Source organism: Podarcis vaucheri (assembly GCF_965113315.1).
Source record: "Podarcis vaucheri genome assembly, chromosome: 1".
In the NCBI taxonomy this organism is placed as follows: Eukaryota; Metazoa; Chordata; class Lepidosauria; order Squamata; family Lacertidae; genus Podarcis; species Podarcis vaucheri.
Window position 1 is genome coordinate 121430022 of NC_138759.1, and position 22518 is coordinate 121452539.

The 22518-nt window shown below is 46.1% G+C and overlaps 1 protein-coding gene across 1 annotated transcript in view; it reads right to left on the reverse strand.

The window, feature by feature from the left end:
- MYO3B (myosin IIIB) overlaps positions 1–22518 on the reverse strand; it is a 313368-nt gene that overhangs the window by 95182 nt on the left and 195668 nt on the right. The window contains exons 25-29 of the mRNA XM_082205523.1: positions 22137–22157; positions 19674–19751; positions 18563–18768; positions 5178–5289; positions 3314–3476 (exon numbers count right to left, since the gene is read on the reverse strand). Of these exons, the coding sequence (XP_082061649.1) occupies positions 3314–3476; positions 5178–5289; positions 18563–18768; positions 19674–19751; positions 22137–22157 (580 nt within the window). The remainder of the gene's footprint in view (positions 1–3313; positions 3477–5177; positions 5290–18562; positions 18769–19673; positions 19752–22136; positions 22158–22518) is intronic.

Genomic DNA, 22518 nt, shown 5'->3' on the forward strand with positions numbered 1-22518 from the left:
CGGGAGCAGCCTCCAGCCAACCAATAGGGCCAGCTGGTGGGCGGGGCTAGCCATGTTTAAACAGCCGTGGCAGCGCTCAGCTCCCATTCAGTTCCTTCCAAAGTTCGGCTCTCCCGCCTTCCCTTTCTCTTAGGTCAGTTTCTTTTGCATATTGACCTTGCTATGGACTTCGGTTAGTTGCCTTGGTTGCCCAAGAGGCCTGGTAGGCCTTTTTAAAAATCCATTTGGCAAACTGGCATCAGCCTCTTGGTTTTTCTGCCTACCTCGTAGCAATTCGCTACAACTTTCTGGTATTGGCGGTTAGGCACTGGAATATGTGTGCTGTGTTGGAGGATTGGGTATGGGCCATCATCTACCCCTCCTCTTTTGGGTATTCCGTTAAAGGAATCCAGTGGTCGCGGATCCTGTCCAAAGCCCTGCTGGTGGCTAGGGCCATGGCACGACCCCCGGTGACGTCATGGGGAAGCTTCCAGTTGTATTTGCATCAACAAGCTCCTCCCATTGGTTGTTCATTGGTTGGGAGCGAGTGTAGTGTAGTGGTTAGGAGCAGTGGACTCGTAATTTGGGGAACCGGGTTCGCTTCCCCACTCCTCCACATGCATCTGCTGGGTGACCTTGGGCCAGTCACAGTTCTCTGAAGAAGAAGAAGAAGAAGAGTTTGGATTTGATATCCCGCCTTTCACTCCCTTTAAGGAGTCTCAAAGCGGCTAACATTCTCCTTTCCCTTCCTCCCCCACAACAAACACTCTGTGAGGTGAGTGGGGCTGAGAGACTTCAGAGAAGTGTGACTGGCCCAAGGTCACCCAGCAGCTGCCTGTGGAGGAGCGGAGACGCGAACCCGGTTCACCAGATTACGAGTCTACCGCTCTTAACCACTACACCACACTGGCTCTCAGCCCCCCTCACCTCACAGAGTGTTTGTTGTGGGGGAGGAAGGGAAAGGAAATTGTGAGCCGCTTTGAGACTCTTTAGGGTGGTAATAAAGCGGGATATCAAATCCAAACTCCTCTTCTTCTTAACCCCAATATGACTCCCGGATGTGCGGGGTGGAGTCTTGTATTGCTGTTTCATCCAATGCCTAAGCCAATACTACTCACATGCTGTAACCAATAAAAGTTGTGGCCTAATTTTGCCCATTAACCTAAAATAATGTGTCTTTGTGTCTTACTATAATCCTTTGTGGGTGGAGGGTCCTTGACTCACATGTGACTCACGCTTGCTGTCAGGGCTGCTACCCAGTCCCAGCTCACATAGGACCACGCTAGTCAGCGTTCACATTATAAGAGTCTTTATTGGGTTACAGGTTCCATTTCCGAACTGCAATGTGCAGCCCTACGTCTTCTGCCTCAGACCGGCGAAGACCCGTCTGAGTCTCCGCCTCTTGCGCACCAGCTTAGTACCCTAGCCTTGCTCCACCTCCTGCGTCTTTCCTTTCGTCTCTGGGTCCTCCTGCCCCCCTGGGTCTCCTCCCTCCTCGACTCTTCCGAGGCTGAAGACCCCCCGGAGCCTTCTGCCTCCTTGCGGCGGGCTTTGGGACCTGGCTCACTCTCCGGGCTGCTTACTGCGCCAGCTTCCGCTGCATTTGAACTTGGCGCGCGCGCCCAACCTTCTACTTTCCTCTTAACCGTTTCCTCACTCCCTGATGTGGGCGTGACTACTCCTGACTCATGCCCTCCCTCCTGCTGAAAGCCTCCGGAACCTGATCCCTGGTCCCCTTTCTCCCCGCTGCTCCCAGCTGGGCACGTTGGTCCCGATCTCCAGCTGCTGCTCTCTGATTCCTCTCTGGCCCCTTCTTCCTGGGGTCTCCCCCTGTGTTCCCCCCTTGCTCTGACCACTGGGGCTCCTTTCTGGGAATCCTCTGACTCACTGGAAAGGCTCGGGGATCTCGGGTCGTCATCCCCACTCATCCTTCCTTCATATTCCTCCCCCTCGCTCTCTGTCTCCTCCCTTTTCTGCGTCTCTGCTCCTGAACCCCTGACACTTGCTTTCAACCCAGCAAAGCACTCTCTCTCAATGTGAAAGGAGACAACCCTGGAGGCAGAGGCCTATAAGGAACAATGTCCTTGCTTTTTTTGGCTCTGAGGGAAGGCACCTGCCAGATCAGAAGCTGCTTTTGGCCTTGCCCTGCTCATCAGCAGGCAATAACACAGCATACAACTCTAACATCTCCCTCCAGTGTAAAATGCAAATGATAAAATTCCTCTGTGAGGTCTCTTTCATGTGCTGAGAGCCTATCCTTCTTGTTGACGGTAGCCTTTAAAAACATCTGAAAGGTAACATTTCCAAGGGCAGGGTATATGGAGTTATCCCATCCTGGATAGCTCATTCATGAGATCCTTAATCTCAGGGTTGTGGGTTGGGTAAAAGAGTCCTGGGTTGCAGGAGGCTGGGCTCAGTGGCGTAGCGGGGATGGGGCACAGGGGCAGTTGCCTCCGGCGCAAAATTGTTAGGGGTGCAAAATTTCAGCAACTGGTGCTGCCTCAATCCAGCTGAGTGTTTCCGTCGTTGGGCTCCACTGAAAACGGCTTCTCAATGAGAACCAAGAAGTGTTGACCTCTCCAGACAACAGAATGATTCTTATCTCTGTGGCTGTGATCTCCCAGGTGATGCAGATGCCATTGGGCAGCTGAATGCAGATGCGTACTCTGTACGTTTCCCTCTGTGCTGCCCCGGGCGCTGACAACCCATGCTACGCCACTGATTGGACTAGATGAGCCTTGTGGTCCCTGCCAACTCTATGATTCTATAATATATGCAGAGCATTCAGTAGGCCACTGAAAAAAATGCAGAAATGGCAGGCAGTTTGTTGGGGATTCTTTTGTGTTCTTAAACAAATCCCTCCTATGCTGAGCATCCTAAGAAGTCTAACATAGCCTCTAGACCAAACAGGTTCTGCATTCAAACTGAAGGAATATACGGCATTCCAGAAACAGGCCCAGCAGACACAGCAATCATTTGGAATGTAGATGTGCATACTCTTTCCTTTAAAAAATCAACATCACACCAGGCAGCCCTTCATTTCTCTTGTGTGCTTCATAGCCCAGAAGAGACAATTAACAGCACTGCTCTTCTTTTGTTTACAGGCAAAGCCTATAAATGTGTTTAAGCAAAGACATTAGCGATTACAAAGTTGATAAGTTAGCAATGAATCTGTGTAATGCTGGCATCAGTTAACTGGAGAGGAAGAACCCACCACATGTTATTTGGGGTTTAACATCCAGCTATTAAGAAAACGAATAGGCAGTTTGTGTGCAATTTAACAGCTTGAAACTCTGGGATCATCTATGATATAGGGGAACTTGGGAACATTTACCTGACTGAATGGCAATGGCACTGTTTGTTCTTTTCTCTTTGAGTTTCTTGTACCTCCTAGCTCCAAGCCATCCTTTCGTATAAGCCTGCATAGTCACCACTCTGCCTATAACTTCACGCAGAAACAAGTTCAGCTGTTCAACGTGGTAATACTTCAAGAAAACCTGCAATGAAACCAACAAGGTCAAACGTGATGTGACACCTAAGTACGAGAAAATAATTAACGAGGGAGTTCTGGACACTGGAGGGTGATAGCAAAAGGAACAGTGATGCTGGCTGTTCCATTGTCAATTACATTGCCACATTGCTTGTAAATGAATGTGTAGCATAGCATTTCTTTATGGTGATGGCTGTTATTATTTCCTAGGCTGGGTTCTGGCAAGTTTGCATTTAAAGGCGAACGTACCAAATTCACACTTTGCGAAACGATACGAGAACCAAAACACAGCCATCGTTCAAACTCCTTTAAATTTTGCAGCACGGCTACCCAGCCAATCAATGTGTACAAAAATGCATATTTTAAAGTGCTGGGCAGAAATGCGTATATTAGTGAAAACAATGCATGATGTATGGAGATATGTGTACGACAGGAAAAACTGCATACAAACATGTGTTTATTAGGAGAAATGCACACTAAAATCCTGGTGCTTCATGAGGCTTAAAAAAAATATCTCCCACATTTAAGCAGCAATTTGTTAATCCAATTTATGATTGGCAAAATGAGAGACTGAGAGATCGAAATGGATAGGTCCATCCGTCTCTACAGCAAACAGGTTCTCCTCCACTCACCCACAATGAAAAACTGCTTCTTTTTACTGAGCTTAGTCCTCACTCTCCCGGTGGCATAACTGGGAGAATGACAAATCCCTCACCCAACTGACCTGTGAGTACCCCCAAACCTTATTACTTTTGGGAGTAAAGCAACAATACCTGTGGTGAGTTACTTGAAAAGTTGGTGGGGGGTTGAGGTGTAGAAAGAAAGGCAACCTAATCTTCCCTCAGTGTTTCTTTCTACAGTTAGTAAAAGGTAAAGGGACCCCTGACCATTAGGTCCAGTCATGACCGACTCTGGGGTTGCGGCGCTCATCTCGTTTTATTGGCCGAGGGAGCCAGCGTACAGCTTCCGGGTCATGTGGCCAGCATGACTAAGCCACTTCTGGCAAGCCAGAGCAGCGCACAGAAACGCCGTTTACCTTCCCGCTGGAGCAGTACCTATTTATCTACTTGCACTTTGACGTGCTTTCGAACTGCTAGGTTGGCAGGAGCAGGGGCTGAGCAACGGGAGCTCACCCCGTCGCAGGGATTCGAACCACCAACCTTCTGATCGGCAAGTCCTAGGCTCTGTGGTTTAACCCACAGCGCCACCCGCGTCCCTGTTGAATCAGCCCTTAAGTAGCACCATTAAGCTCTGCTGAGAACATAACAGGAGCACCACATACTATTTTAAGCATTGGTCCTATTTTGCTTTGCCAATGGAACATCCTTGATTGCAAAAGCTACTGCCCCAGAAGGTCCCTTGTTTCCCCAAATCTTACAGCAAAAGGAGCAGGAGGCAGCATTCCTCAAGGTTGGTGCATCTCCAAAGAACACTGTGCAGCCGCAATGTCATCTGTGTGCATATGTATGTCTGAGAAAGTGTGTGTTGTGTGTGTGGACATCCCTTCTCTCCAAAAGCAGTGCTGCTGTCTGGAAGAAAACAAGTTCACAATCTGTGGGAATCTGTTGTGAGAAGGACAGTCAGCTTTCAAACACAGAAAAGATAAGCAGATTCCTTCTCCCATCCCCTTTGCAAGTAGGTGTGTTACAAGGCTGCCATGTTGAATGTACCTTTTGCTCTAAACGAAGTGGAATAGAACTTATCCTACCTTTGTTTTCCCGAGAGCCCATTTCTCCAGCTTGGCTTTCTGCAGAATAGCAACACAGCTTTCTTTGCTGGGCAGAGGAGTTTCGTGTGCTTTGAAAGCAATGTAATAATACCTACAGAAACAGAAAGGACAAAGAAAGCAAAGGCTTGGTGAACAGTGTGTCTGTCTCTCTCTCTGTGTGAACCCTGCAAAATCCACAGTTGCTTTATTAGCACCAAACATAATGTCACAAAACTGTGAGTTAGCTTTCAAGTTCCCCAGAACTCTTTTTCAAGTTGATGTTACACAAAGCAGTCTCTCTCTCTCTCTCTCTCTCTCTCTCTCTCTCTCTCTCTCTCTCTCTCTCTCTGTGTGTGTGCCTGGAACGAGAGACAACAACAACAACAACAACAACAACAATAATAATAATAATAATAATAATAATAATAATAATAAAGGACAAAATGAAGATGATTACAGTGGTAGCTCGGGTTAAGAACTTAATTCGTTCTGGAGGTCCGTTCTTAACCGGAAACTGTTCTTAACCTGAGGTACCACTTTAACTAATGGGACCTCCCGCTGCTGCTGTGCGATTTCTGTTCTCATCCTGAGGTAAAGTTCTTAACCCGAGGTACTATTTCTGGGTTAGCACAGTCTGTAACCTGAAGTGTCTGTAACCTGAGGTACCACTGTAGATAAGCAAATCCCCCCTCCCCTCTTTGCTTTGATAGTCCTAGGTCTCAGGAAATGTAATAGGTGCTATTGTGAGCAACTAGGTGCAGGAGTTGGCGATGTCAGCATAAATCCACTCACTTCCTGGGCATGCCAGCTCCCAACCACTTGGGGTTATGTGCCGCTCAAGTGCAGAGCTTGGTTCTGAGCAAACTGCAATAGGTACTCAGTGTTTGGCAGCCAATACAAATGACCAGCTGGTTGCAGGCAAGAGATGACCCAGTTGTGAATTTCAAGTATTTTCCCCACCTTAGGTCCTGTCATCAGGAGCAGGCCATGTCAGGAGCAGCCTGCATGATGTTTTTCAAATGTTGCTGTACTACAACTCCCATGACTACAGACCATTGGCCATGCTGGCTAGAGCTAATGAATCATAGAATCATAGAATCATAGAGTTGGAAGAGACCACAAGGGCCATCGAGTCCAACCCCCTGCCAAGCAGGAAACACCATCAGAGCACTCCTGACATATGGTTGTCAAGCCTCTGCTTAAAGACCTCCAAAGTAGGAGACTCCACCACACTCCTTGGCAGCAAATTCCACTGTCGAACAGCTCTTACTGTCAGGAAGTTTTTCCTAATGTTTAGGTGGAATCTTCTTTCTTGTAGTTTGGATCCATTGCTTCGTGTCCGCTTCTCTGGAGCAGCAGAAAACAACCTTTCTCCCTCCTCTATGTGACATCCTTTTATATATTTGAACATGGCTATCATATCACCCCTTAACCTCCTCTTCTCCAGGCTAAACATGCCCAGCTCCCTTAGCCGTTCCTCATAAGGCATCGTTTCCAGGCTTTTGACCATTTTGGTTGCCCTCCTCTGGACACGTTCCAGTTTGTCAACCAAAATGGGAGCTGGAGTCCTCAAAACTTCTGGAGGGCAATATGTTGACTATGTCTATTGTCAAATATAATTGTCTTAGGACTGCTGGTTGATTGTAGGCTCTTCATAAATTTTGTTAAATTTGTATCTAACCTTTCAACTAGTTGATAATTGTTTAATTAACTTATTTTAATAACTTTATTTAAGTTAAATAAACTTTATTTATTTAATAACGCTGAATAACTTATTGAAATTTAATAAAGCAATGTCCCAGAGCCGCCTCCCTTTCACCCATTCCAAGATCAGTGGCACTTGTGTGTTACTTTCAAGCGGGGATTTTTTTTTCAGGTTCACCCCCCCTCCCCAAATTCCATTCTAATATCCAGCAGATAATTGGTAGCCATTCTTTTAGCACACCGATACTGAAATATGGCTAAGCTTGAGATTCTGTTAGTGTGCGTCAGGGCTACAATTAGTTTACAATAAAAATGACTTCCATATCCATCTTCATTAAAAAAAGAACGAACGAACGAACGACATATTCCCAGTGCATATTGAACATGGCTCTAGAAATTAAGAATAATTGGAAAGTTAAAGGTAAATGACATTGTCCATCAAACTACTGGAGTGTTCTCTGGGTTCTAGGAAGGTTTTTGAAAATCCCAAAAGAGAGATGAAGATTCTTCCTCCCCTTGGCCTATTTCAGTGGGACTTGCTTTTGAGTAAACCTATATTGGCTTGCCCTGTCAACTTCCCAAGGCTAGGAGACACATATCAAGGACTTCTGACCTGTCTTAGCTTTGCTTGGGACTTCCAAGGGAGGTTGGGTTGAAGTTGTGGCACTTACAGGAAATGGGCAGAGTCACATTTAGACCAATAATCAAGTCAAGGTTGGCTATGCAGACTCATAACTGGCCAGGCCTTTCAGAACCTTGGACAGGTCACTGAGGCAGGTACTGGCTGGAACTCAGCCAAGGAAAGGTGCTGTTTTCACCAACAAGAGGCCTTCCGAAGGATGACTGGCCTGAACTTGCTGTTGGCCATACCCTCCTCAAGGACCACTGCTCAGGTCAGTCACCGGTTCCTTCATTGTTGGAGTGATCACTATGGAATGGGGTGATGGCCCCCCAAGTGATGACTCCTCCTTTTCCATGTCTTTCTCTGAGCCAGAAGGGTGATTAAAGCTAGGCAGCGTGACCATTTTCTCCTCTGCAGAAAGGCTACAATGGTCAGAGAGATGTTCCGATTGCCAGGCCCCATTCTCAGCACCACATAAGGCAGAGAGAGCAAGTAGGAACTCTGACTATTGCAGCCTTTCTGCAGAGAAAGCCTTTCCACAAAAGCTTATATTAGATCCTGCATTGCAGAGGATTGGACTAGATGATCCCATTCTACGATTCAATGATTTTATAAAAATAACACATGGCTTATTATTATTATTATTATTAGTAGTAGTAGTAGCAGCAGCAGCAGCAGCAGCAGCAGCAGCAGCAGCAGCAGCAGTAATTATGCAGCATTTAATTCTGGAACACTGTCTTGCAATCACCAGCTGTCTCTTTCTCCCTCCCTCCCTTTAAAGCTATAGTTCTCTCTGTACACCAGACTATAGTCCACAAGGAACTTTGTTTGGTAGAGGAACAACCCAACTTAACATGGTTCACCAACTACAGTGGTACCTCGGGTTACAGACACTTCAGGTTACAGATGCTTCAGGTTACAGACTGTGCTAACCCAGAAATAGTACCTCGGGTTAAGAACTTTGCTTCAGGATGAGAACAGAAATCATGCTCTAGGGGCACGGCGGCAGCAGGAGGCCCCATTAGCTAAAGTGGTGCTTCAGGTTAAGAACAGTTTCAGGTTAAGAACGGACCTCCAGAACGAATTAAGTTCTTAACCCGAGGTACCACTGTATACAGAACGGACTGGATAGCACGAGGCCTATTCTAAACAGACACAGGATGAGCACGTTTTTGTGCAAGCAAAGATGAAAGGGGAAAACTGGAAATTCCCATTGTGAAGCCAAATGGGTTTATTTTTAAAGAAATATTTAAGCAACATCATGATAGCTACTTTTCAGAGTAAGCTTGCAACACTTAAAACCTGGTCCCGTGCATTTTTACAGTGGTACCTCAGGTTACATATGTTTCAGGTTACATATGCTTCAGGTTACAGACTAACCCAGAAATAGTGCTTCAGGTTAAGAACTTTGCTTCAGGGTGAGCACAGAAATCGTGCTTCGGGTTAAGAACAGTTTCAGCTTAAGAACGGACCTCCGGAACGAATTAGGTACTTAGAATCATAGAGTTGGAAGAGACCACAAGGGCCATCGAGTCCAACCCCCTGCCAAGCAGGAAACACCATCAGAGCACTCCTGACATATGGTTGTCAAGCCTCTGCTTAAAGACCTCCAAAGTAGGAGACTCCACCACACTCCTTGGCAGCAAATTCCACTGTCGAACAGCTTTTACTGTCAGGAAGTTCTTCCTAATGTTTAGGTGGAATCTTCTTTCTTGTAGTTTGGATCCATTGCTCCGTGTCCGCTTCTCTGGAGCAGCAGAAAACAACTTTTCTCCCTCCTCTATGTGACATCCTTTTATATATTTGAACATGGCTATCATATCACCCCTTAACCTCCTCTTCTCCAGGCTAAACATGCCCAGCTCCCTTAACCGTTCCTCATAAGGCATCGTTTCCAGGCCTTTGACCATTTTGGTTGCCCTCCTCTGGACACGTTCCAGTTTGTCAGTGTCCTTCTTGAATTGTGGTGCCCAGAACTGGACACAGTACTCCAGGTGAGGTCTGGCCAGAGCAGAATACAGTGGCATTATTACTTCCCTTGATCTAGATGCTATACTCCTATTGATGCAGCCCAGAATTGCATTGGCTTTTTTAGCTGCCGCGTCACACTGTTGGCTCATGTCAAGTTTGTGGTCAACCAAGACTCCTAGATCCTTTTCACATGTACTGCTCTCAAGCCAGGTGTCACCCATCTTGTATTTGTGCCTCTCATTTTTTTTGCCCAAGTGCAATACTTTACATAACAGGGAGACTCCACCACACTTATCCTGAGGTACCACTGTATTTGAAAATGACTCCTACCAATTCCAGTGGAACATAGTTCCAAGTATGGGTGCCTGGCATGGTAACTTAATTTGTCAACAGGATGGTGTAATACTCATCATGGATCAAAACAAAGCAGCGACTGCAAGCCTCCCTCTGCCCTGCCTCATAAACAAAAGCAAAACCACCTTCACCTGAAATAAGCCACCACTTAGCCAGGCTTGTCTATCTTCCATCGCCCTACACAGATTTCTTCTCCAGTCAGGTGGAGAAGAAACAGGCTTACTACCACCATCACCCTCTCCTCAGGCATCATGGGGGACTCCTGCCTTTCATCACAGTTCAAGTCCTACAAGCGGCATCAAAGCCATCTCTTGCTCTTCGTTGTATCTGAAAGTCACTCCTTCCTTCACCAATGATGAAAGACAAAGTCCACCTGACATCTGATGGTGGGTTGCCCCTTACATGCTTACCCTAAGCGTATGTAGTAATTTACTAAAATATGTTTGGTAATTGTGACCATGTTTGGGGTCCTGAAGGACCGTAATGTGACTCTTTCCCCCTCCCCACATTTATTTAGTTGTTTATTCATTCCATCTGTAAGCCAGCCTTCCTTAACTAACTTCCCAGGTTAATTTATTGCTTAAAATATATTAAAACGGTAAAATAATAAATCATATAAATCATAAAGGCAAATAGTTAAGGAAATGTTGTTGTTTTTTTAAAAACAACAACAGCCATTCAAATTAATAATAATAATAATAATAATAATAATAATACTTCTAATAATATTAAATGATGTAACATACAAATGTTGCAGTGGTCACCATAATAACTGTCACCTAAACAATCAATCAAATCTTCCTGGCTATACATTAATATCCTTGTTAGAGGCCCTTCTCTGACCCTCTGATGTTAGGCGGCCAGTGGTGACCATTCAGAAGATCCTTTTGACTGTAGGGCCATCTCTGGAGAATCTTGCTTGGTAACTTACTAAGTCTTTATCATAGCAAGATTCATTTCCCCAGGCCTTTTAAAACATCAGCCAACTTCTATTCTGTTCTGCTCCCCTGATGCTTGCATACAGCTGAAGGATAGGATTAAAAAATTCATAAATAAACACTGTGCTTAGGAGTATGACCTAAGTAGCTCCCCAGAAGCCAAATTCCACCACCACCCTCCAATGCTAGATTAACATGCCCTGGAGCAGGGGTGTGTGACAAAGGGAGTTTTGCAAACTGCAGGTGTGAAGGTCTTAAGGAAATGAAGTAAGTTTTTTTAAAAATAAAAAACCCACACACATGTGTGATGGCCTGGGATTCAGACTCGGAGGCTGAACCTGAGGAATCCCAGCCTGCACAGGAGTCCCCGCCTCCAGAACCAGCTGAGCCGGGGCTGGGGCCTGAGCCTGAAGGGTCCTCACCTGTGCTGGATCCTCAGGTGCAGGCACCAGCTGAGTCTGCTCTGGCTCCTGAGGCGATGGAGGACCCATTGCCTGCAGGTGCTCCATTCTCAGCCCCGTCAGAGGAAGCTGAGGTTGCCTCTGGGTCTGGTAACCCTCCAGCCTCTCCTGAACTGCAGAGGCTCAGGGCAGAGAGCCGGAGGGAACTAAGTTCCTGCAGGAGGAGTGCTCGCCTCCAGGCCAGGAGAGGCGAGTCACCTGTGGACCGGGGCCGCCCTGTGCCTCGGGGCAGATAAAAGCCAGCCAGCCCCAGTCCCAGGTTGCGGGAGCAATGTTGTTGGTTTCTGCCTGCACCCTGTCCTGCTTCTCTGCTCCTGACCTCACCCGACTCCCTGCCTTGGACCCAGCTTCAGCACTGATGAACCCTACTGCACCCTCAACCTTGGACTGGACTCAGACCTCGCCTCACGGTTAACCCTCAGAACCAGCACACTATGTCACAGCAAAGAGGGTGAATGCAGAGGTGTACCCAGATTCCCATGTGCCCTTGGCAAGGAGATGTTTTGCCCCCCATTACGCCTTTTGCCCTTGGCAATTGCCAGCTCTCTCTGCCTTTCTTTGCGATTTTTGCACCCCTCTGGGTCTGTACCCTTGGCAACCCCTAGGGACACCCCTGAGTGAAGGCATACAGGCTCTGAATGCCTATCAGGGTAGAGAATTGATGTGCTCTTCTAGTAACAGCTAACGGTTTGACCAATGGGCTTATTCGCTCCTAGCTGAAACCTCACTTCATCCACAAACCTACCAGAGAACGAATGAGATGTCTGAGGCAAACCACTGTCTCTCAACCTTCACCCTCGTCACCTGAAAGGCAGGGATAATAGCAGGGATCTCCCACAGCTGGATAGCTCGGTCAGTACAGCATGAGACTCTGAAATCTCGGGGTCATGGATTTGAGCTCTATGTTGGGCAAAAGATTCCTACATTGCAGGGAATTGGACTAGAAATGGGGGTCAGCAAACATTTTCAGCAGGAGGCCGATCCACTGTCCCTCAGACCTTTGGGGGGGCAGACTATATTTTGGAGAGAAAAAATAAATGAATTCCTATGCCCCACAAATAACCCAGAGATGCATTTTAAATAAAAGCACACATTCTACTCATGTAAAAATACTAGGCAGGCCCCACAAATAACCCAGAGATGCAATTTAAATAAACGGGCACATTCTACTCATGTAAAAACACACTGATTCCCGGACCGTCTGTGGGCCGGATTTGGAAGGTGATTGGGCTGGATCTGGCCCCTGGGCCTTAGTTTGCCTACCCATGGACTAGAATTCAGCCCTTCTCAACCTGTGGGTCCCCAGATGTTGTTGGACTACAACTCCCATCACCCCTAGCTAGGAAGGCCAGAGCTCAGGGATGATGGGAGTTGTAGTCCAACAACATCTGGGGACCCACAGGTTGAGAACCGCTGGACTAGATGGTCCTTGGGCCCTCTTCCAACTCTATGATTCTATTTTTCTAGACAGGCTTGTTGTAAGGATTACAGAGATTGACGTGTGTGGGCTCTGAGAAAGAACTGAAAGAAAGCTGGAAGTATAGTTCTTTAGCATTCAGCATTGGTGATGCCTTATGCCCTTTCTTTTGAAATCACACCACAGTTACACAGAACATCAGCAATGCTTCTTATTTGCTGCCACCACAATTCCAGAGGGACGCAGGTGGCGCTGTGGGTTAAACCACAGAGCCTAGGACTTGCCAATCAGAAGGCCGGCGGTTCGAATCCCCGGCAATGGGGTGAGCTCCCATTGCTTGGTCCCTGCTCCTGCCAACCTAGCAGTTAGAAAGCACGTCAAAGTGCAAGTAGATAAATAGGTACCACTCTGGTGGGAAGGTAAACGGTGTTTCCGTGCGTTGCTCTGGTTCGCCAGAAGCGGCTTAGTCATGCTGGCCACATGACCCGGAAGCTGTACGCCGGCTCCCTCAGCCAATAAAGCGAGATGAGCGCCGCAACCCCAAAGTCATCCGTGACGGGACCTAATGGTCAGGGGTCCCTTTACCTTTACAATTCCAGAGACCTTGAAAGAAGAGCTGTTACTAACTCCACAATATTTTGAGGTGGGGGGAGAGGGTGCATGCAGTCCCACAAGTAAGAATGCCACACTGTGGGTCTTCTCCAATCCAAATTCTGAGGCTGCCCCAGCTGCCAGCAACTGCATTCCTTGCTTCCCTGGGGCCCAAGAGTTGCATGAACTCATCATTTAAATGTTCTCTTAACATACTTGCTTGCATATGAATAGCGTATGCAGCACTCTGCTCTGTAATAAATGGCCCTTCTGAGAGATTTCACAAGCTGGGAAAATTTAAGCCAAGATCAAAGCTATGGGCCTTGTCTTGATGCACTTGTTTGAGTCCCCATTAGCATTAGCAAATAAAAGGCAGAAATGCAAATCTGAGCGCCACCACTTTCACCAAAATGAAATAGGGAATAAGGACCCTAATCAGTAACAAACTGACTGCTTCTGATAATAGAATGCCGCAGCAAACAGAATTGTTTTTCCTCTTCTTCTGCATTTGCAGTTAGCTCTTAAAAAACTTATATTCATAAGCTTATCGTCTAGATTGGGTGGAAGGAAGGAAGTTTATTGCATTTGTCTAGCTGTGCTCAGCTGATTTTTTCCTACCGGTGTAGAACGCGACCAGGCAAAATTGCAGAAATGGTGCTGAATCTATATGGAACACTATATTTTAAACCATGGGTAGGCAAACTAAGGCCCGGGGGCTGGATCTGGCCCAATCGCCTTCTATATCCGGCCCGCGAATGGTCCAGGAATCGTCATGTTTTTACATGAGCAGAATGTGTCCTTTTATTTAAAATGCACCTCTGGGTTATTTGTGGGGCCTGCCTGGTGTTTTTACATGAGTAGAATGTGTGTTTTTATTTAAAATGCATCTCTGGGTTATGTGTGGGGCATAGGAATTCGTTCACCCCCCCTTCAAAATATAGTCTGGCCCCCCACAAGGTTGGAGGGACAGTGGACCGGCCCCTTGCTGAAAAAGTTTGCTGAACCCTGTTTTAAACAGTGCCAATCTCCAATGGAGGCCACACAATGACTGACTAGTGCAAATATATTATACAACATCATATTCTAACTGTATGAATGAGTTAGAAAAATCTTGTTTTAAATCAGAAAAATGTCACTAAAATACCCCCCCTCCCGGTTTGGTGTGCATACATCTGCATTACAGGTTTGTGTATCAGGTCTTTTAGACTTTATTCTATGTTACTAATGCAGTGGTACCTCGGGTTAAGTACTTAATTCGTTCCGGAGGTCCAATCTTAACCTGAAACTGTTCTTAACCTGAAGCACCACTTTAGCTAATGGGGCCTCCTGCTGCCGCTGCGCCGCCGGAGCACGATTCCTGTTCTTATCCTGAAGCAAAGTTCTTAACCTGAAGCACTATTTCTGGGTTAGAGGAGTCTGTAACCTGAAACGTATGTAACCTGAAGCGTATGTAACCCGAGGTACCACTGTACTTGACACAGATAGACACAAAAAATTAGGCACTATCCACACAACATTTGTTAACGGGCAATATAAATGCTGTAAGCTAACTAACCTACAAACAAACAAACAAACAAACAAACAAACCCCAAAGGCCTGGAAGTCAGATTGCCTGCCTGCAAAGTCCTGTATCATGACCTCAAATTCATGGACACTCAGAGGTAAATAAAATATTCTTTCATCATGCTCAGAGGCATTCTGTCATTTTCTTTAAAAACAGCATGTCAGCTTCCAAAATTGAAAACTGGCACACAAATCAGGTTCTAAACCCAAACTCACGTTTGATCCTAAATCTTAAACCTTTGAGGCTAACAAGCTGGGGAAACGGTGGTAGAGGAACTGGTGACAGTTAAGCCTTCCTTTCCAATGCAATAAACAAACTTGCAGGTCTGCTGTGTGAAGTCCTTTCCATGCCATATGGAAACAAAAGACAGCCAGAGCATTAGACAAGATTTTAGCTTTTGTTTACCTCAACCTGATAAACCTTGATCGTCTCTGTTTCCTGCCTTTGATTGCTTTGTTCTCATCTTTCCTGCTAAGAGTTTACAAAACAGCAGCTAGTGAACAGGAAGATAAGAAGCTGTACCTATTTGTTTAATCACATCAAGGGGGGAAAAAACTGCTGGTTCATATATTTTGTTGTTAAGTTGCTCAAAAGGATCAAAATACCAATTAACTAGCTGGCTTAGAAAAATCTTTGATATCCTCAGATTTACTGACATTTCAAAACTCTTGTTCATACTTGCCTAATGGCTTTTTTGATTAGGAACAAAGAAGTGCCAATCTGTTTAGCATTTGACCTGTTTTTCTCAAATGTTTTTATGTACCGTGCTCACTACTTAGTGTCTAAAGCACTTAACTTAGTCAGGGCTAAAAATCTGATTCCTGTGCCATGGGCAAATGCTTCCAAAGTCATACTATTTTATTTATATTTTGCAAGGCGGCTTACAATGACAATAAAAGTACTAAGTACAAAAACTGGCTAAAATGAAAATAGAGCCATAGGCTTCAAACTGTCTGCAGTTATTTTCTAGTACTTCTCATTCACATTCATGATGTCTGCATATTAATCATTTTCCAGTGAAGAACCCCAGAACCTCTTCAACTGTGTATTGTCGGATACATCACATTGAGAAGAAGTGTCGGTACCAATCCTGCCAATTCCTGGTAAACTGCAAGGCTGGCCTACATAAAGCAGACAATGCAGATTGAGAAATCTGACTGAAGGTGGACTTGGCCCAGAAGACTGATATCAGATTAATCAAAATTTAAAAAATGGCATCTTCTGCTTTCTACATGCAGTGTAGAATTGACATGTATGGTCAGTTAAAACAACAGCAACAACCACAACATCCTAAAATATAATACAACCTTAGCATCATTAAATTAAGAAGGTGGGCTTTACTAAAAAATCATAGAATTGTAGAGTTGGAAGGGACATCTAGTCCAACCCCCTGCGATGCAGGAATCTCAACTAAAGCATCCATGACAGATGGCCATCCAACCTCTGCTTAAAAACCTCCAAGGAAGGAGAGTCCACCACCTCCCAAGGGAGTCTGTTCCACGGTCAAACAGCTCTTACGGCCAGAAAGTTCTTCCTGATGTCCAGGCAGAATCTCCTTTCTTGTAAGTAGAATCCATTGGTTTGGATCTTACCCTCCAGAGCAAGAGAAAACAAGCTTGCTCCATCTTCCATGTAACAGCCCTTTAAATATTAGAACATGGCTTTCAGATCTCCTCTCAGTCTGCTCTTCTCCAAGCTAAACATATCAAGCTCCCTCAACAGTTCCTTTTAAAGCTAGGTTTCCAGGCCCTTGATCATCTTGGTCTCCTTCCGCAATATCATTCTTAAACTGTGCACCAAGAACTGGGCGCAATACTCCAGGTGTGGTCTTAACAAGGCAGAACAGTCCAGTACTATTGCTACCCGTTATCGGGACACTATATGTACCCTTTTAGTTACTAATCCCTATTGACTTCAATTGAATTTACTGTCAAGAGAAGGCTGGCGGTTCCAATCCCTGTGACGGGGTGAGCTCCCGTTGCTCGGTCCCTGCTCCTGCCAACCTAACAGTTCGAAAGCAAGTGCAAGTAGATAAATAGGTACCTCTCCGGCAGGAAGGTAAACGGCGTTTCCATGTGCTGCTCTGGTTTTCCAGAAGTGGCTTAGTCATGCTGGCCACATGACTCGGAAGCTGTCTGCAGACAATTGACGGCTCCCTCAGCCAGTAAAGTGAGATGAGCGCCGCAACCCTAGAGTCGTTCGCGACTGGACTTAACGGTCAGGGGTCCCTTTACCTTTACCTTTTAACGGAGGTTAGGATGAGGTGAAGGTGTTCCTTTGCTAGGTTCTACCAAGGTCTACTGGCAGACCAGGGAGTTCCACCACCGCAGAGGCCCCATTGCACCCACGGAAAATGTGGCACAACATGCACAACCAACCGTGGGGCTCCTAGTAGTAGCCATCGGAAGGCCCTGAAACAGGGTGGAGCTGAGCAGCCTCAATGGTCCAAAGCTGACCCATTTCTCAGCTGAAATCTGGCTTAGCGAAACCATAAACAGTCCTGCCGCTCATGTTGCCCAAGGTGGGAAGTGGGGAGGCCTGGGGCATTCTTGTGGGATGTGATACATAAGCAGCAGTCAAGTACAACATTCCTTGTTTTCCTTGAGTAGACATGCAAGGGGATGTTTGGTCCAGCCAGTCGAAACTTCCTTGTTCCTCCTGGGCTGGAACATCCTTCCTTTTGCATGTGACAAGAGGTGGGCGTGACCTTACCTGTCCAGGTAACAAAAGGACAAGGCATGCTGCCTCTCTCTTTCTCTTTTTCCATCTTCCTTTTGTCGTGTGGACTGTGCGCGTCTTATGGAGCGAATGCAAGCTGCACAGCTATCCCAGAAGCCAGAACAGCGAGAGGGATTGCTGCGCAGCACTCCCTCTCACTGTTTTAGCTTCTGGTTTAGCTGTGCAAAGCCTCCTCAGGGCAGCGGGATGAAGGCTCCCACTGCCCCGAGGAGGCTTTGCGCTCCCTTTAAAGAGCATGCGGCTGTTGCTGGCTTTTGCGGGAGGTGGGGGAAGGGACAGAGGGCGGGCCCTCATGTTAGGATATTTCCGTTCTCATGTTGCTAATAGACTGACGCTGTTCTACGGGAGACCGATGGATTGTCTGGAGATGACTGTCTCCCTGGCAGTATCCCAACACCTCGGTCCCTTCCCCCACCTCCTGCAAAAGCCCCTAAGAGCCACGCTCCCTTTAAAGAGCCGCACACACGCTCCGTGCGGCTCGTGAAAGGGAGCGCTGAGCAGAGCCTGGGATGCATACAGGCTCTGCTCAGCGCTCCCTTTAAAGAGTATTTTTTTTCTTGCATTCCCCCTCTAAAACTAGGTGCGTCTTATGGCCAGGTGTGAAAAATACGGTATGTACTTTGTAACTAAGCCTGCGTTCAGGGATCCAGCTGTGAACTGGTGACACGAGTAAACTTCTTTTGTATACTTTAAACAAGATTGTGGTGGGTTTATTCTTTTAAGAGGGATATAAGGGAACTTACCAGGAACCTAATAGTGAGGGGCTTAAACAAGCCCTCAACCAGCTATCCACTGTGCGTTTAAAAGGGGAATGTCAAACTCTGCCAAGTAAAGGAAATTGCTAGCACAAGTTAGGAAGGATATTAATAAAGAATATATCCTCTCCTGACTCCCTGAACAGTCTTACAATTCTGAATACTGCCATCACAGGAGCCATGTGATTCCCTCCTCCCAATTGTATAGATTAGAATGGAAGTTTCAGAGGTTCATTCATTCTGACTTTACCCAACACTATGCCGCTCACCTTTTCACAAACTCATCAAAGAGAATGCGGTGAGAATACCCTTGCCGACGTATGTTGATCGTCTCCAAAATGCCAGTGTAGCGCAGCTGCACTAAAACTCTTTCTTGAGAAAACCTCAGCGCCTCTCGGTCATCGTTGGGTTTAATGCAGCGGACGAAATGAGGCTGCCCAATCACCATTTTGGACAACAGATCCATCAGAGAATACTGGGGAAACACAAGCAAAAATAATAAAAAAATGAAGCTCAACGATGCCCCCCTTTCTTTTAAAGGAATGAAATTCTAGCAGTCTGCTCATTCCAGTCACGTCGCATCTAAAAAGCAGTATTAACAAACTTGAAAGAGTTGGGAGGGGGGAAGATGCATAACACTGCAGATCAGATGTCCAAGGTGAATTAAAGTATTCCTTTTGAAAGCAGCCTCGTTCTCTCTCGTTTTCATCACCGAGTAAAGCAAAAGCTGCTGGAAAATGTTCTCTTTTAAAAATCTCTTCTTTTTAGGCTGTAATACTATACACACTCACCTGGAGGTAAGTCTCACTGAAGTCAGTGGAGCTTACAACTGAGTAGATAGGTACAGTAGTACCTCGGTTTACAAACACCTTGGGTTACAAACACATCGGGTTACTGTCTCCGCTAACCCAGAAGTAGTATCTCGGGTTAAGAATTTTACCTCAGGATGAGAAGAGAAATCGTACGCCGGCGGCACGGTGGCAGTAGGAGGCCCCATTAGCTAGAGTGGTGCTTCAGGTTAAGAACAGTTTCAGGTTAAGAACGGACCTCCGGAACAAATTAAGTTCGTAACCAGAGGTACCACTGTATATGATTGCATTGCCACTGAAAACCACTGATTTGGCAAAGAATCCCCTGAACCGTTCTTGCCCCTGCACTAAGCTCAGGCGAGCTCTTTCCCGATGCTCACCTAACTCTCTTCAACTTTCCTTAAACGATGAGATCATTTTCTGAGCTGCCTTGTGCATCTACGGGAATCCCTTCAGGCTGGGACACTTATCTGCACTTCAGGGTCCCTGGCACACTGCCAGCACTATATAAACGACAAAGTGGGAGGTGTCAATAAAGTTATATTGCACTTTCGCAATGCAGATTGCATACCCTGAAATAGGAAGCCACAGTTTGCCTCTTCATGTTGGTTGTTTCCTCAGGGTGCCTCATAATCTCCATGGTGTCCACCTGAAAGCACAAGTCAGAGAAACACAATGTGCAGAGTCATTTACTACCTAATCCTCAGTATATGTTTCCTAAGATTGTTTCAGCTGTTTACTGCATCATCAAAGGTTCTGCACCCATCCTAAGTCCCTAAGTGTGGAGGGAGGTTTCTGACTCCAAGAGGAATTGTCTACCGGGCAACAGCCAGGATGTGGTCAAAAGTTCTTGCCGCTTACCTCAGGTCCATGTCTCCTGTTAATAGACTCTGAGATAAACATGCCTCTCAGCGACACTTCATGGGTGCGTAACACAAAGAGATGACAACATTGCAGAGAGGTGTTCTCAGTGACCGCCTCCCTTTTCCCAGCTATGTAATAATTTATCTCTGGAGACTCACCAAAGTCACAGCCTGAAGACCTATTGAAAGCCCTTCTCTCAGCCACATGGGAGAAAGAGAGGGAAGTTTGCGTCTCCACCCCCATCGTTTAGCCCGGACATTGAGGTCCAGCTCCGAGGGCCTTCTGGCAGTTCCCTCACTGCGAGAAGTGAGGTTACAGGGAACCAGGCAGAGGGCCTTCTTAGTAGCGGCACCTGCCTTGTGGAACGCCCTCCTATCAGATGTCAAGGAAATAAGCAACTATCTGACTTTTAGAAGGCATCTGAAGGCGATCCTGTTTAGGGAAGTTTTTAATGTTTGATTGTGTTTTTAATATTCTGTTGGGAGCCACCCAGAGTGGTTGGGGAAACCCAGCTAGATGGGCAGGGTATAAATACTATTATTATTATTATTATTATTATTAGTTGTTGTGCATGTGGCACAACACCATGGCTTGGTAAAGGTAAAGGACCCCTGGATGGTTAAGTCCAGTCAAAGGCAACTATGGGGTTGCGGCGCTCATCTCGCTTTCAGGCTGAGGGAGCCGGCGTTTGTCCACAGACATGGTTTAGGGTAATGGTGAACCAATCTAAAACATGTCACTTCACAACTATTCTAACCTACAGGTGGGCAACCATTTTGTACTCAAGGGCCATCTGAGATGATGGGTGGTAGACTGGGGGCTGCATTTAGACGTTGGGGGGCTGATCCATCAGATCCCCCACCACCTCGCACACAGACACACACAACCTGACACAGTCTCCCACAGACAGACAGCCTCACAATCTGTGAGTTACAAAGTACCCCCCTCACTCACAAACACCCTAACCTTTCTCCCTAATATCATTCCTCAGCTCTTCCCAGCACCCACCAGTTAGGCAGCAGGAAGGAGAGAGGGATTGCAATGGGATATGCATTGGGTTCAGGTGAAGACAAGGGAGGACGCCTATAGGCCGCAGAGAAGTCAGCTGACGTCCACACTCAGCAGTCCACAGTGCATTAGCCCAGTTTAAAACTACAGTGGTACCTTGGTTTATGAACTTAATCCATTCTGGCAGTCTGTTCTTATACCAAAACGTTCTTAAACCAAGGTGTGCTTTCCCATAGCAGCGGGGGACTCAATTTACAAATGGAACACACTCAACATGTTCTGCTTCCAAGGCAAAGTTCACAATCCAAAACACCTACTTCCGGGCTTGCAGCGTTCTTAATCCAAGTTGTTCATAAACTAAGCTGTTCTTAAACCAAGGTACCACTGTATGCACTTCCAGAAGCAAGACAAAAATGAACATGGGTCTCAGCAGTGATTGACGTGCTGCAGGCAGCCATGATAAGCATGAAGTCAGCTATCACTACAGTCACAACATCACCCTTGTCACTGAACACAAAACAGTATTTCCCTTTCTAAATTACTTTCTTCTTCATTACTTCACGTCTCTAGTTGGTTCATGCCGCCAAATCGCGAACGCTCTCCATTAAAACAAAGCAAAAACATTTTTGTTTGTGTTCAACGTAGTATATGGGTAACAAGTATATTGTTCATTACGCACCTTACCTTAATTACTCTGTCACTACAGCTGTTCTTTATTTTATTTTTTTATTTTTCACAAAAAAAGAATCAAAGCTGACTTTGTGAATTAAAAATATCACCCCCTTAGTTAGTAACCAAAAGCAGCTTTGTGCTGTTGTATCACATAGTTCAACAAAATTAGAGAAAACAATCTGCCCTCTTTTCGCATGGTGCAATAGAAACATTTTAGCGCGTACACACACACACACACACACACACACACACACACACACAAATGTTCTGTGGCAGTTCACCATCTGCTGTGAACAGGTGGCATTTGTGTATTAAACTAAGAACATTTGAACCAGAGAATAGCAGCTTTGGCACCTGCGTTATAAAGCAGTGGCCTTCAGATCGCGCAGTGTGTTTCTTATTCCTGATCAAGGCTGATATTTTCAAAGGGGATGCAAGCAGAGGCAGAAAAGGGACTGCTGTTCCCAAGATAGCAATCGTGTGGCCTTACCTTGAGGAGATACTTGGGAGACTGCATGCAAAACAGAAAGGAGAAGAAAGAAATGCTAAGCAGCATCACAGCAGATACAGGCAGAAGAGGGTGGGAGGGAAAACAGGCTTTAAGATCAGACTTGGACAGAACGCACAAGGTGAGAGAGTTAAAACAGAGAGCCACTCTTTCGTAATCCAAAGCAGCTGCTGTTTCATGCCCCCCCCCAAGTGTTAAAATGCCCTTTGAATGACTAGGTGACAAAGAAAATGCATGGGGCTCTTTAAATGGTGGGGGAGGGAGGGAGATTGTAAAGTGAAGTCCTATAATGTAGCACAAGGAAGGGGATTGCTGCATCAGCAGAGATCACATCAAACATTTCAGAAGGTCACATGACCAAGTA